Source organism: Vanellus vanellus (assembly GCF_965231255.1).
Source record: "Vanellus vanellus genome assembly, chromosome: 32".
In the NCBI taxonomy this organism is placed as follows: Eukaryota; Metazoa; Chordata; class Aves; order Charadriiformes; family Charadriidae; genus Vanellus; species Vanellus vanellus.
Window position 1 is genome coordinate 152020 of NC_138937.1, and position 15481 is coordinate 167500.

Consider the following 15481-nt stretch of genomic DNA (forward strand, 5'->3'; position numbering starts at 1 on the left):
AAGCACTGGTATTCAGATTTTATTTTCCTGTGAGAAGATGAGGGATCCCTTTCCAAGCCCAAACCCGTATTTAAACTGACCTGAAAAAAAAAGCTCATTTCTAGTCCCAAACGAGCAAGTCTGGCTCAGCAGTAAATGAGTGCCTGATGTCTGACGCTAGAAAACGCGAATGCCGGAAAAGGTTTAAAGTCACAAGAGCGGTTCAAGCGGAGGATGGATACCCCTCCTCAGCGTTCTTCCCCAACTGCAAATGGGAAACCCGTTGCAAACCCCTGGCATTGGGACACCAAGACTAGTTTTGCTCATAAAACTCCTCCGGCACAATCTCTGGGGTTGTTGGGATGTGTCTCCAAGGGAAAGATCTCAACTTGGAGGTTTTGGATCACCTGGGTTGACTTTTAGACCCGCATTTATGGATAGGTTAACTTGATCTGCTTTCAAGACCTCATTAGGAGAAGAAGGCGGCTCATTAGGAGGAGACCTCGTTAGGAGAAGAAGAATGTGGGCTCCAGAAGTGCCTACGTTCCTCTGTTGATGGTAATGTGACCCCTTCCCAAGTCACTCGTTTTCATCTCTGTTCTCCATAACAAGAGCTTTGGCGAACTGCTCAGGTGGAGACAACCATATTATAGACAAACCCCGGCTGAGGGGGGAGGTCCTCCTATATTAATTATCATTCCCATTTAATGCAAGACCCCCAAAGTTGCACGCAATTTTCCTGGAAGACAAAAAAAAAAAAAAAAAAAAAGTGGGGTTTGAGATGCAGGACCCCAATCCAGAGCTTAATCTTTATGGATTTGGGAAACTCGCCCCCGGATCTTGACACGGACTTCACATCTGTGTGCATTCCCTTTCTCCTGTTGCTTTTTATGGCCCCTGTTGGGTCCTGGAGCTCAACCAAGTCATCTGAGTCCCCAGCTGAAGCTTCCAGGGGCGAAATGGGTCTTTAACGAGAGCTCAGATGGTTACCTGGATCAGCGCCTAGAGCAGCTGTTAAACACACGCCTGGCGACTCACATCTTGCATTTAGCACCAGGTCAGCCAAAAAGCAAGGAGACCCAACACCCCGGTGGCCGCATCCCAAACGATTCTCCTTTTCCCACCGTCCCTCCTGAAAAAAAAAAAAAGACAGGGAGCCCAGGGTTTTTGGGGGAGCAGAGGGTAGGGACCTATTCCTGCGGTCTTTTTCCTCCACCTCCGTGTTGTCCCCTAACTCTGAGGTCTTCGTTACCAGTTTAAAGAAACCGGACACTGCAGAAGTGACCTCGGGCAGCGGGCTCATTCCTGGAAGAGGAACGCCCACTCGGGGCTGGATGCCAAGCATTCATGTTCTGCGTCCAGCCCCGGTGAAATCCGTCCTTGCCCGCAGGAGAGAAGCCATGGCGGCGGTGTTTCTGCCCGGCAATCTCCAGGATGAAGCCACTTGCTCCGTCTGCCTGGAGTTCTTCAAAGACCCCGTGTCCATCGAGTGCGGGCACAACTTCTGCCGGGCGTGCATCATCAAGAGCTGGAAGGACTTAGAGATGGACTTCCCCTGCCCGCAGTGCCGGGAGGTCTTCCAACAGAAGAGCTTCAGACCCAACCGGCAGCTGGCGAACATGTCCGAGATCATCAGCCAGTTCACCCTCCGTGGGGCCAAGGGTGCCGAGGAAGACGGGCTCTGCGGGAAGCACAGGGAAGCCCTGAAACTCTACTGCAAGGATGACCGGAGGACCATCTGCGTGGTCTGCGACAGGTCCCGGGAGCACCGGCCGCACGCCGTGGTACCCGTCGACGAGGCATCCGAGGAGTACAAGGTACCTGTCTCTCTGTCTCTCCCCCTTGAGGAAGACCCTCCAGGTCTTTCTGCCTCCCGAGGGGATGTGTTGTGCCGGGTATTTGTGCTCGCTCAAGTCCCCGAGATGTCACCCGGCTTTCCCACGCTCGCCCTTGCGCTCAACCACCCGGTTGCTGCTGCTTTCTAGCTTTCCAAAGACTTGGGAAACCCCCTCCAGATACACGAAACCTTCTCGTGAACCCATGTCCCCTCTGCAGCTGGGGAGAGCGCGGGATTAAACGCAGGAGCACTGCGAAGCGGAGCTGCTCCTGCGCAAGCTCCTGAGAAATCCCTGGAACACTTCCCATCCCCGGAGGTGTCCAAGGCCAGGTCAGACGGGGCTTGGAGCAACCTGGGTTGGTGGGAGGTGTCCCTGCCCGTGACGAGGGACGAGATGGATCTTTAAGGTCCCTTCCAACCCAAACCGTTCTACGGAAAACCACGCGAGCATCACGCTGCAAACGCTACCTGCGGGCACCCACCTTGTCGGCAGGGCAGCAGCTGGCGGAGCAAACGCCCACATCTATTTTAGGTCCGGGCGAGCATCCAAAGATGAATTTAAGTTGATTAAAGCCAAGGCTGGGTTTCGCTCGTGCCGAGAGCGAAGGCAGGGCAGCAGCCGACGGAAAGAGCGCGGCAACCCCTCCCCCTGCCACCCCCCCGTCAGGTGCAGGGAAGGAAAACGAATGCAGCGACAGAAAGAAAGAAAATAAACGGTAATTTCTTCTTTCTTTGTTCCTAGGAGAAAATCCAGGGACGCTTGGATTTCCTGAAAAAGGAGAGGCAAGAGCTGCTGGAGTTTAAAGTGAACGATGACAAGAAAACCCAGGAGCTCTTGGTGCGTGCGCGCGCCCAACGGGGTGCTCTGGGGTGGTGGGGACAAAGGTCCAGGTTGGAACAGGTAGAGGAGAATGAAGATAACGGCTGTTTGTGGAGCAACAGCCCATGGCCTTTGCTCTCCCATCCCTACCCCTCTCCAAGGCCTTTGTCCGTGCCGCACACAGTATCTGCTCACCCCTCCCCAGTCTCACAAGCGAGCCAGCAAGCAGCAGCGATGACACTGGCAGGCGCTCCAAATTCACCAGGTGGCCCCTTTCCACCCCAAAATGGTTGCACCAGCTTAAAACCCTTTTTTGCTGCATTTCATTCCCAGAAAACCATCGAGAACGAGCGGCAGAAGCTGCTCTTGGAGTTCGAGAGGCTGCGGCAGTTCTTGCACGACCAGGAGCACATCCTCCTGGGGCAGCTAGAGAAGATGGAGAAGAACATCGCCAAGAGGCAGAACGAGAACATCACCGACCTCTCCAGGGAGATCACGCTCCTCAACAAGCTCATCACGGAGCTGGAGGAGAAAATCCAGCAGCCCATGCTTGAGTTCCTCAAGGTGAGATGTTTGTTATGAAATGAGCCCTCAGAGCTGAGTCATGACCCTTCTTCATCCTGCGTTGATGTGTTTCTGGATCCTGTAGAGGTGTTTTGAGGACCAATGTCAATAACACACAGCAACGATCTCTGGCTCAGGAGCATCCTGAAACAGAAGCGTGCTCTTCATATCTAACAGCCTCTGATAAATTTTTCTTCCATTAATGTGTCTGGACCTTTCTAGCACCCGTAAATTCCTGGTTTGAGGCACTCAAGGCTGAATTAGACCTTGCATGAAGGGCCACCGCAGGCGGTGCTGGCTAGGCTCCTTAAACCGAGCAGGTCCTTTTGCAAACCCAGGTCCTTGACAGGTTTGCAAGGCTGAAGGGTTTGTGGCATGCCGAGTCCCAGGTGTCCGCTCCTCCAGCTTAAAGGTGAGGGCTCGGGATGGAGTTGAGTGGAGCCGGGCTCAGCAGGACGCGGCTCCTCCTCGCCAGTTTTCGCAGGGGAGCCCTGGCTGCAGAAGGTTGGCTGGGACCCAAAAGCAGAGCCGGGTCTTCAAGTCAAAATGAGTTATTAACCAAGCTGGAAAGTATGAGGGAGAGAGCAGATGGAGTCCAGGTATTGATTGCATCGCGAAGAAAGAAGCTGGAGCCCATCCAGCCCTCCCTGTTACCCAAACCCTCCTTCGCAGATGAAGTGGGGTTTGAAAGACAAACCCGAGCTGCCCATCCCAAAACCACGCAGTCCTGTCCTCCACCGAACGGCAAAAGGCTAACGGGCGACCTTCTTTTAATCGGGGGCGTTTTGATTAAACGAAGTAGATTGAGCTTCTGGTGCACACAGACCTGCACGGGGTTAAATTCCCTCCCAGGCGGCGTTGAAAGCACTGTAAATATTTGGTTTCGGTACTGGGCTATGGGTGAAAACTCATTTCACCTGGTCTTTGCTCAGCCCTCACCAATGCACGCAAAAGCGATCCCGTAACAATAAGTGATTATTTTTTTTTTTAAGAGGCCACGTCGGAAATCCTTGGCCAGCTCCCGGAGTCCTTTTCTATTCCCTGGGAGATGGGTTTTGCGTTGGCTTTGAATCACATCCAACGTACTCGCCACGGTTTATGCCCTTCTTTATATTATTTTAAAGGCGTCGGAAAGGGCAAATAGTGTCACGGACGGGGCCGAGCATGAGTTTCATCTCAGTGAATTTTTGCCACGTAGCAACTAGATATTGAGGGTGTTTTAACCTATAATTCACCACCATCATCCACCCTTCCTGAGGGCAAATTGTTTCCACTGGCGGAATACCCATCCCAGGGTGGGGTGCATCATCCCTTGGAGGCACCCCGAACTCTTCTTGGTGGTGAGTAGACCGCTGAGGTCCTGATATCATGGAGACATAGATGTGCAAGTTTAATGCCAGCTTTCTAGGTGGCCAAGTTGTGGCAGATGAGGTCCCTTTGCCTCTTAGGCAGGTGGATACTTGCAGGTGCCTCAAGACTTCACATGGGACAGGTTGATAGGACCTTCTCAGAAGTGGAAGACCAGCAGAGAGATCCTTAAAGCATCTCAATGGCTGCCAGATGCCTACACCTGGGTTTGCAACAACAACAGTCAAACACTGGAATAGGAATCGGAGAGGTTTTTGTGGCCACCACCCTAGAAGACACTCCCAACTCACCTGGGCAAGGCCCTGGGCAAGTTGGCATGCTTTGAGCAATGGGTTGGATGAGAGACCTCCAAAGGCACCTTCCAACCTGAACCACGTCACGACTCCATGGACATAAACCTGGACATAAACATTGTACGGAGGAGCATTTAGGAGGCTTGGTCCCCCTCAGAAGCAGCTGGGTCTGCAGTTGCCGCAGACGCTTGGGTGGGATTTGGTGGGACTGTGGCCTTCCAAAGCTGAAGCTAAGATTTGAGGCACGGATCCATGCCTGCTTGCGGAAGCCATGAGGGATGGAGGTCCTGGTTGGGTTCAATGAAGGGGAATTGCTCTTGTGCTGTCTGAGCCAGGGGAGACGTAGCACACCTTGCACGGTGATTTCACTCCGTCTCTCTTTTTCCTTTTTAGGACGTAATGAACATCATAAGCAGGTATGGAGCACTGCTTCTCCCCCTCTTTCATGTTTTTTCCCCCCCCACCAGCACTGTTTAAAGGTCAGTGTTTGCAGTCCAGATGCCAGAGGGAGGCACCGGGGGTAGTCGGCGATTGCCTCCTACTCGGTGCAAGCCCTGGGTCTCTTCCAGCTTCTTGGAAAACTTTGCGTTGTCACAAAGTCTTTTCCTACCAGGCGGTTTCTTCAAAGGTCAAGCGAGACCAGAAACCTCAAGTCATCTTATTTGCCTGCTATGCAATTCACCCAGGGTGAATGGTTTAGGCACCGCTTCGGCTCCAAAAATGAAATTTAAGCTGCAGCAGGAGCAGCTGGGTGGGGGTAACCCAGCACAGACACCCTTTCCAACAACGGGTTTTCCCTCTGAAAACCCTTTCCAACGGGGTTTTCAAAGCCGACACGTAAATCCTGGTGTCCTCGGGTTGAAATCCCGGTGTGATCCTCGCAATGTGATGTTGAGCGCTTGGACAGGTGGGGTGGGAGCATCGCACGCTGCAAATAAAAAAGAAAGTGGGGGGAATAGCAAGGGTTTTCTTATGGTTTTTATTTTTTTACTTTTTTTTTTTTTTTTCTTTGCAGAAGTGACGACGTGAAGTGCCAGAAGCCTGTGCCGGTATGCACGGATATGAAAATGCACATCTGCAATTTCTCCCTCAAGACCGTCGTCCTTGAGAAAGTCTTGAAGAAATTCAGAGGTAGGTGGAAACGAAACCCCGGAGGGGGGAGGTTTAAAATAGGTCCGGCCTTTAGCAGGCGTCGGGGGAAAGGGATGAGGAGTGCTGGGGATGCTGCGGATGTCTTGGAAGTCCCTTAGCACACGCCTGGCCAGCGGTACCGAAATAGGAGAATAAATTATGTCGGAAAGGACTTTCTGGAGATGCGCACCAACAGAAGGAGACTCGCCCTGCCAGGCTGCCCGCGGAGGAGATGCGGGATTTTTTTAAAGAGGAGAAAAACCCCACGATTTTAGTGCAATAAAGCCTGAGGTTTTCACATCTCGCACGGTTGGAGGCCGGGGTAGCCAAGCTTGGCCTTTAAAAACCAACCGCTTGCAGCAACGCAGCAAAGCCACGAGATGGTGCTGAGGGATTTGGAAAGGGAGCGAGCACCAGAAGGCAGATCTGGAAGAGAAAAATCCCTAAATTCAAACTACGCCCCGGCGCAAAAGCAAGGATTGGACTAAAAGTTTGAAACGCAACACAACGAGGAGAACAGAATGTGGTAGGGCACGATAAATAAGCCTTAAATAAATCCTGCATTCTCTTCATGTCGAGAAGTGCTTTTTTTTTTAAAAAATAAAAATATATATTTAGCAGGAATTTCCCCCCCCCCCCCCCCCCCGTTGCTTGTCCCCATTGCACAAGCTGGTGGGAACTGGCGTTGCTGCTCCATCTTCAGCTCTTATTGCCTGTCGAGTCCCACGTTGGCAAAGACGGCACTTTGGCAACATGGTGTGGGTGTAAAGGTCCCCGTAAAGGAGATTTTTGGGGTTCCCTCTGGCTCCCCCCGTGCTGCCATTTACTCGCCTGTCTCTTCTTTTCAGAAAACCTGCAAGATGAACTGGGAAGAGGTGAAAAAGGTAAAAGGAAAATATTTACGACGTAGCGCCCCGGAGCAAAGACTTTAAATTGTGGTTGTAATTTGCAAAGCCAAAGAGAGGGGGAAAAAAAAAGAAGAGAAGCACTCTAGATCTCTCTTTTTTTTTTTTTTTTTTTTAATTTCTTCTCTCTCGATGATTTCCAGATCCAGCCTACTCAGTTCGAGAGTCAAAAGACGATTTTTCTAGCTGACGCCGGGGATCTGACAGCTAAGCTAGGTCCTTTCTGCCTGTTTACACTTAATAAAACTACAGTGCGGAACAGAAAGAACAGATATTTGAACCCAAAGCTGGATTCGTACCCTTTCAAACCACAACTTGCTTTAAGTCTGCCAAATTTGCCCCGTGGCCCATGGCCGGGCTCCCTTTTCCCACCAGGGTTTGGGATGGAGGGTGTGAGCGCTCCGTAATCTTCTTCAGTGCAAAGTCAGACAACTTAAATTCTGCGGGAAGCCGTTGAAATTGTGGCCACGGGCAGGCGGCCGCTTTCCAATTGTGCCGCGGTGGAGGAGACTTGCTCACCAGCTCTCCTGGGTTGGCAAAGGAGCGAGTTCACGCCACAGGTCATGAATTTCCCACCCGAAAAACCGGCTGGGTTGGGCCAAATTGACTCTTTCGATGCTGGACAAGCCTCCTCTTTGCCTCACCGGCGGTGGTGAGGACAGGGGAATGGGGGCGAGCCAGGAAAGCACCACAATGGGCTTTCAGTGGTTCCATCACCGGCCTGATCCCTCTGGCTTCGCACTGTGGTGGGCACAGGGCACGGGCAGACGCTGTCAAAACCTGCCCCCACCCTCCAGCTCCCTTGGGGGTGAAGGTTGCCATGCCTGGAGCGGTCAGAGATACCCCAGCAGAGCCAAGCCGCCTTTTAGAAGAGAAGGCTTGTTCTTGCTTTTATGGTGGTGTTCTTCAGCGTGGGGTTTGCGAACCCCGCGGGGGTAAGGCAGAGGAGGTGACGGGTTGGATCCTTTCCAAGGACCGTCCAGCTTAGAGGGGCCAGACTCCGCTCGCAACCGTCCCCAGACAGCCCTGGAAAGCGCCAACGGGTTGGCAAAGCAAGAGAAGAAAGGCGGATGACCACCGTTTAAAAGCAAAAAGAGCAAAACGACCCTCACTGCATGTCCATGGTGGTGTGTGTGCATGTGTTGGGCTATGACTGGGCTGGGGCAGTTAGACCCGCAAACCCTCTGAAAGCAGACTGGGCCACAGCTTATTCTGCAGAGAGCTGGGGGACCGAGGGGTGAAGAAGGGACCAGCCCAAACCTCGTAGCAGCCGTTGAATCCCACTCCTCTGACTGCCTTAGTTCATCTTTTCCAAAAGCTTTGAATACTGATTTTTTTTTTTTATATATATATATATATATATGACGCCTCAGCTCCTGGAGTCATATTTTATTTTTTTATTTTTCATCAAGCCAAATCATCATTCACATCAATCTGCTCCATCGTGCAGCTGACTTGAAGCTCACACCCAAACCCGAATGACTCCGGCAGCTGGAGACGCAAGAAGAAGGAAGGAGAACACCTTTTGGCATCAAGGAAATTTCTTGCACGTCCAATTAATTTCCCTTAACTTTTGCAAACGGACGCTTTGAAAGCACCCGTGTCTTGGTCTGATATACAGGAGATGTTATTTTAAGGCCGATCTCCCAGTTTTGGGGAGGAACCCGGTGCTAAAGTTACGAAGGAAAAAAGGACCTACCTTTTCCTGGGGTTGCTATCGCTTTTCCGACCCCTGTGAAAAACTTTCAATCCCATCAATGGGTCTTTTCAAACCCCATCAATGGGTCTTTTTAGACTTCCTATGGAATCTTCAGGCCCAAATCTATGGATTCTGAAAGAGCATAAAGGCCTTTAGCTAAACAACCTCTGGTGTGGCATCCAACACGTTTCAGCTCCTAAGGTCCCGTCTTAGATTGCCCCAAAAGGGTCTCATTCATTCATGGGTGACTTTGCTGACTACAACCACAATTTGAGGTCACTAACGTGCGCGCTTTTTCCTTTTGAGCCTGATTTTGGAAGGGGAAAAGATGTCAGTATCCAACCTCGTCTGCACGCATGCTTCTTTTGGGGTGTCCAGCTGTGATCTGGTGTGTAAAGATGCCCTTAGGTCACGGCTTTCCATGAGAACTTCTCATCGTGGGGTAGCCTGGGGACAGATCCTCGACAATCGGACAATCCACACACCCCATCTTGTGCTTTGTACATGAGATGAGCCAGAAACGGAAACGAGAATGAAAACTTATCAATTTATTTGGGAAGAAAGTCGCGATCTAAGGTCCATTTTTACTGTACGGAATCGCTAATTGTCTGCATGTGGTTTTATTGTGTTCTTTGCTCCTGATGGCCCTGTGTTGTTCTTACCCCATTTCTTAGCAGCATGAGTTTTGCCCTCCCATGAAGGGAACTGGGCTGTCAATGGGGGAGGACAGGTGAGTCCCCTCCCCGGTCAGTGCTTGAGGGGTGTTGCTGAAGGATCATGAGCTGATCAAAGAGCCAAAGTCCACAACGTGGTTGTAGGTGTCCCGCTAGGACATCTCTAACCAGATGTTGGTCCTCATTCACCGTGGTTTGCTTTGCCGTGTGGTTCTTCACCCTCAGCTGGTGGGGCTTAAGCCCTAGCGAGGATGTGAAAAGGTGAGGTAGATGCTCATCCCATATCTTTAATTTCAACCTATATCACTCACCTCCAAACGTTTCACACGTGTAGCTTGTCCCCATGTGCTGGTAGAGAGAAGCAGCACACTTGTTAACATCCAAAATTACTCCTCTTAAAATTAGCCTCAATCCTCCAGGCTTCCTGCAGAGCCAATGGTGAGAGGAGGCACCTCAAGAACCTCAAAGCCAAGCCAACCTCTCAACTCGTCTTTCCTTCAGCACAGACTGTCCAAAGAGCTGAAGAGGAGGAGTTATTGAGGTTGGGATGTTGGTTTTGAGGTTGGGATGTTGGTTTTGAGGTTGAATGTGATTCAGCAACTGATAAAAACATCCCCATCTTGGGCTTTTGATTGTTAGAATTCCTGTTGACTTACTATGACTGTCACTGCTGTCTTCAACAGAGGACCTGACCCTGGACCCCGATTCGGCGAACCACCTCCTCATCCTCTCCGCAGACCTCAAGAGCGTGAGGATGGGCTGCAGGAAACAGGAGCTGCCCGACAACCCCAAGAGATTCGACACAAACTCTCGGGTGCTGGCTACCACGGGCTTCAAGTCGGGAAGACATTACTGGGAAGTGGAGGTGGGGGCCTCGGACGGTTGGGCCTTCGGGGTGGCCAAGGAGTCCGTCAGGAGGAAAGGTCTGACGCAGTTTTCCCCCGAAGAAGGGATCTGGGCAGTTCAGCAAAACGGAGGTCGCTACTGGGCGGTCACCTCGCCCCAACGCACCCCGCTGTGCCTCAGCCAGAAACTCAATAAGGTCAGGGTGTACCTGGATTACGAAGGGGAAGAAGTCTCCTTCTACAACGCTGACAACATGCAGCACATCTTCACCTTCAACGTCGCCTTCCAGGAGAAGGTGTTCCCCCTCTTTTCGGTCTGTTCTACTGTTACCTACATCAAACTGTGCCCCTGAGACATCTCATGGGCTTTGCTGAGGACCTGTCTCCACGGTCTTCACCGGATGGTGCCTGGACAGCAGCAATGAGCACAAGAGACTCAAATCAACCACGCAGCCCAGTTCGTTGGGACTCAGGCGGAGATGATAGATGGGTAATCAGGTAGTCATGAGAAAATACCACAAAGAGGGTCTTCAAATCAGCTCAAAACAGAGAACAGCTATTGAAATCATCAGCACTCCCCAGAAGGTTGTGGTCACCATCTTAAACGCATCTCTGAACCAAACCCAACTCTTCGTCGAGGGGGAAACCACTGGTAGTTGGTTTGTGGCTCCGAGTCTGATAACTGATGGGTATTTTTCCTTTTCTTGTGTGGGTGTAAGGGTCAATATTAGAGCTAAGGGGAAGGTTTGGAGTGGGGCCTCCACTTCTTTAGAAGCATCAATGGCTTAAAAATGAAATGTTTAGTGGGTAAATGTCCTTGTGGGAAAGGTGAAGGGGGTGACACCAAGCAGAGGACTTTGGACACTCAGGCAAAGCTCCTTTCTATTCGACTGAGTCGAATTAAATGAGAAAGTTTTGCTCCTCCCGAAGCGAATTTAACGGGGGTTTTCCACCGTTTTGTTATGCTGTTGCTCCCAACGAACTGGAGTCACCGCCTCCGTGCCAAAAGTGGAAATCCTGCCCAGGTGCCTCCAACTCCTCCAAGATTTAAGAGGAGGTAATTAGGCTTATTAGCTGCTCCTGGGGGATGGTTGGACTTCGGTAGGTCAGGATGCTCAGTGAGGATGTTCACGCCCCGGTGCTGGGCTGTGAGAAGGTCTCAGCTGGAGTTTCTGGATCTTTCCCTCTTGCTGGGAAGAGAGGTCCTCAATGAAGGGTGGGCTGCTTATTCCAGCTGGCGCTCCTAAAATCTGGGACAATACTTTACCCCGAAGGCTGTTTTTGTGATGTTGAGATGGTGGTCTGAGCCGTCCCGGGTGGTCTGAACCACAAGGCCACCAAAATCCAGCCTCTCCTGGAGTCAAGCTGGGGTTGAAGCGACGCTGTGGGCTTTTGGTTGCCCTCTCCGTCACCTCGTACAAGTGCTCCGTCCTTCAGTTCTCCATCCATGGCTCCTCCGGGCAGGAGAGAGGTATCGCTGCTACCCTGGAAAAGGCTGAAAGGTGCTTTTTTGTTTGTTTCTTTTTGTTTTGTGAAGCAACAAATGTTGATGTTGCTCAGGTGCGTTTGTCCTACTGGATGCGAGCGAGACCCGTGTTTCGGAATTTTGGTGCTCCTCATGAGGTCCCCTCCACCTAGAAGATGTTTTCAGAATAACCTCTCAAGGTTTTTCCCGCTTTGCCCGTAGTAACGTAGACTTTGGGTGCTCAATCTTGCGTTTTCTCCGTTTCTCTTTACTGCTCAGCTCTCGGTGAAATCGTCCGGTTTACCTTCATCTTCTGATTTTTTGTTTTGGGTTTTTGTTTTTTTTTTTTTTTTTTCTTTTTCCAGAAATCCTCATGAGGATTAGCAAACGAGACAGCAAATGTTTAGCAGGCAGCGTGCTTTGCTCGCTGTCGTTTCAGCCGAAACAAAGCAGCCTTTAAAAAATAATAAGCGTAATATTGTCTGAAGTGATGAAGAACATGGTTTCTGGTTTGGGGGCGTCGTTGGTTGGCTTTGGCTTTTTAACCTTTTCTAGAAAACATCCTAAACCTCTTTAGGAAATATGGGTGCGGGGGAAAGCTTTTTTTTTTTTTAATCAAGAACAACATTTCCTGACTGGTTCTAAGATAAGAAAAAAAGACATTTCTGTGCATAACTGATCTTCATATGTGCTTAAACCCGCTGGCAAAGCCCTGGTCAGCTCCAAAGCCAACAATCTGTTGGTTGAACAAGTGCATCTGCTACGTTTTAGGGGGTTTAACTCCTCCTCTGCGGTAAATCCACGTCACAGCAGCAGAATAAAATGAAAATGATGTAGTCCTCTGCCGGGGCGCGCAGAGGGGTGGTTGTCCTAAACGCCTTCAATCGCGTCCACCAGCTTCCTGCCCTTGGTGGTGAAGACGTGTGGGCTACCAGAGACCACCTTAAACGTGCGCGAAGGGTGACGTCTAAACCCAAACGGACCAGAAGTGGAATGAATCCATTAAAAAAAAAAAAAAATCTTTATGTTTTTGGTGAAAAGGTGGGTTTTTTCCAGGGTTTACAGGTGTATCTTCCCACGTGTCATCGTAGGTTTTTCTCTGAACCCTCAGCTCTGTCCCACGTACTGGGAATCTGGCCGGTATCTACTGGAGATGAAGCACAATCCATCTCCTATGGGACGTTTCGGGTGAATTTAAGACGCCGTTAGTCACAAAATGAGGTGGGGGTGACTGGTTTAGGTATGACCATCTCCTTTTTCAGCTGGTGAGTTGTTTCCTGAGGGTCTACAGGTTTGTTTTTTTTTTTTTTTAATGAGTTTGGCTTTAAATCCACATTATTTAAAGCTGCAGCGATCCTTATGAAGGCCAGGCTGTGAAGAGGTGAGCAAAACGCCGTCGTTTTCTAAGCTCCATCCCTTGCTGAAGCTGTGCCACTGGAGAAATTGTGTAAATAAATAAAAAATCCCCAGAAGAAGAAGAGTGTTGGCGGGAGGTACGGTATTTCTTGTGTCGTGACTCGGTGTTTGTTGCGTCTGAGGGTGAGAAATGCTACTTCTGCAAACCACAGGAAGCAAAAAAAATAAAAAAAAAAACACAAAAAAAAAAAACAAAAAAAAACCCAAAACATCGCTTTGAAACCTCCCATGTTGTTGCTAACGAACGTGCTGGAAATAAAATACGAAGGTGCTACCTGCGCTCATCTTCTCCTGGTTATTATTCCCAACCGCAAACGGGCTGGAGACCATCAGAAACGGGGTTTGAAGGGTTGTCCTGCTGGGAATTTAAGTCTAAATAAAGAATTTAAGGGAAAGCACATATATATTGGGGTGGAGGAATGTATATTGGGGTGGAGGCATATATATTGGGGTGTTTGTTTTTTTTTTTTTTCCCCCCCCACAAGTGTTTATGTCAAGCACAAACCCGACATTCGTGTATTCCTCCAATTAGGGCTGAAAATAAAGACCGAGCTGACCTGAAACGTCCTTAGAGGGGAGAAACGGGCATCACCCCCCGGGTTATCCCCACGGCAGCGCGGAGCTTCCCTCTCCGCCTCTACTTCGGCCAAACCTCCTCCAAAAAATAATAATAATATTAATTTAAAAAAAAAAGAAAAAAAAAAAGAAAATGATGCTGGGGGCTGAACCTCCATTTTTGCGTTCTTTTTGGTGTTGTAGGGATGGGAGCGGGTTTTGGGGGTGTTCTGCTCTTTACTGCCGCTCTTTGTCGCTGTGTTTAGGCGGGGGGATGTGCAGATTTGGGGCGACGTACCCAATTTGGGGGTTCCCCCCCCTGGAGACACCCGCGGAGTAAGACTGAGTGAGGCGGCTCCATAGCTCAGGGGTTAGAGCACTGGTCTTGTAAACCAGGGGTCGCGAGTTCAAATCTCGCTGGGGCCTCTGACCCTTTTCTTTTGCTTTTCTCCCCAGAAACACCGTCGTTTTCTTCCACGCCGGGACCGGGCGGAGCCGGGGGGGGGGGGTGACAACCGGGGGATGGCGGAGATCGACCCCCCGGGACGGACCCGTTCCCGCCAACGAGAGCCACACCGGCAGAACAATTTTCAACGCGGCTCGTTGGTCTAGGGGTATGATTCTCGCTTTGGGTGCGAGAGGTCCCGGGTTCAAATCCCGGACGAGCCCTGTTTTTTCCTCTTCCTCTCCCCCCCCCTTTTTTCCCTTCTTCCTCTTCCCCCTTCTCCTCTTCCCCCCCCTTCCTCCTCTTTTTTCCTCCTCTTTTTACCCCCTCCTCTTTCCCCCTCCCCTCCTCTTTCCCCCTCCCCTCCACTTCCCCCTTCCTCCTTTCCCCCCCTTCCTCTTTTTTCCCCTTCCTCCTCTTTTTTCTTCTCTTTTCCCCCCTTCCTCTTCTTTTTTCCTCCTCTTTTTACCCCTTCCTCTGTCCCCCTCCCCTCCTCTTCCCCCCTCCCCTCCACTTCCCCCTTCCTCCTTTTCCCCCCTTCCTCTTTTTTCCCCTTCCTCCTCATTTTTCCCCCTTCCTCCTCTTTTTTCTTTTTCCCTCTTCCTCTTCTTTTTTCCTCCTCTTTTTACCCCCTCCTCTGTCCCCCTCCCCTCCTCTTTCCCCTTCCTCCTCTTTCCCCCTCCCCTCCTCTTTCCCCTTCCTCCTTTTTCCCCCTTCCTCCTCCTTTTCTCCCCCTTCCTCCTCTTTTTTCTCCTCTTTTTTCCCCCTTCCTCTTCTTTTTTCCTCCTCTTTTTACCCCCTCCTCTTTCCCCCTCCCCTCCTCTTTCCCCTTCCTCTTTTTTCCCCCTTCCTCTTCCTTTTTTCCCCCTTTCTCCTCTTTTTTCTCCTCTTTCCCCCCCTCCCTCCTCTTCCCCCCCTTTCCTCCTCTTTCTTATCCTCTTTCCCCCCCCCCGTACTCCTCTTTATTCTCCCTTCCTCCTCTTTTTTCCCCCTTCTTCCTCTTTATTCCTTTCCCCTTCCCCTGTTTTTTGTTTGTTTGGTTTTTTTTCTTCTGTGGATTGGTTTGTTGTTTGGTTTTGTTTTTTTTTTTAAATTCTATTTTATTTTAAATCATTATTTTTTAAATGTTTATTTTTTAAATAATGATTTTAATTCTTTTTTTTTTTTTTCCTCCCCCATCCTTCTGCAGCTTTTTGGAGCCCCCCTCCAGCTCTCGCGGCAGCTCGCCGGGAAAACCCACAGCAGTGGGGAAAAAAAAAAAAAACAAAACGCCAAAATTCAGGACTTTTTTGCTGTTATGTGGCTCAGACTCGGGCGTCTGATTTTCGACTTATAAATCCGCCCTTCCCCACTAATATCCCAAACCACCCAAAAACGAGGCGATTGCTGCACACAGCCCTCCCCGCAGCCTCTGGGGTTTTTTTGGTGTTGTTTTTTTTGTTTTTTTTTTTGTTTTTTTTTTGCATAAATCTCCCAGTTTGGGCG

At 50.3% G+C, this 15481-nt stretch overlaps 1 protein-coding gene across 1 annotated transcript; it reads left to right on the forward strand.

Annotated features, from left to right (window-relative positions):
• Nucleotides 1–1327: 1327 nt before the first annotated feature.
• Nucleotides 1328–13432, forward strand: LOC309682749 (E3 ubiquitin-protein ligase TRIM7-like). The gene is made up of 7 exons (XM_082496867.1): nt 1328–1796; nt 2559–2654; nt 2970–3200; nt 5255–5277; nt 5877–5992; nt 6841–6876; nt 9954–13432. Exons 1-7 carry the CDS (start codon nt 1380–1382, stop codon nt 10466–10468), a joined length of 1434 nt encoding a protein of 477 aa, XP_082352993.1. The 5' UTR covers nt 1328–1379; the 3' UTR covers nt 10469–13432.
• Nucleotides 13433–15481: the final 2049 nt, after the last annotated feature.

Bases quoted from the DNA above. Each gene is read 5' to 3' on its own strand.
- LOC309682749 (XM_082496867.1), top strand. From the start codon at position 1,380: ATGGCGGCGGTGTTTCTGCCCGGCAATCTCCAGGATGAAGCCACTTGC. The intron at 5,993-6,840 runs GTAGGTGGAAAC...TCTTCTTTTCAG, and splicing joins AGTCTTGAAGAAATTCAGAG to AAAACCTGCAAGATGAACTG. The intron at 6,877-9,953 runs GTAAAAGGAAAA...TGTCTTCAACAG, and splicing joins ACTGGGAAGAGGTGAAAAAG to AGGACCTGACCCTGGACCCC.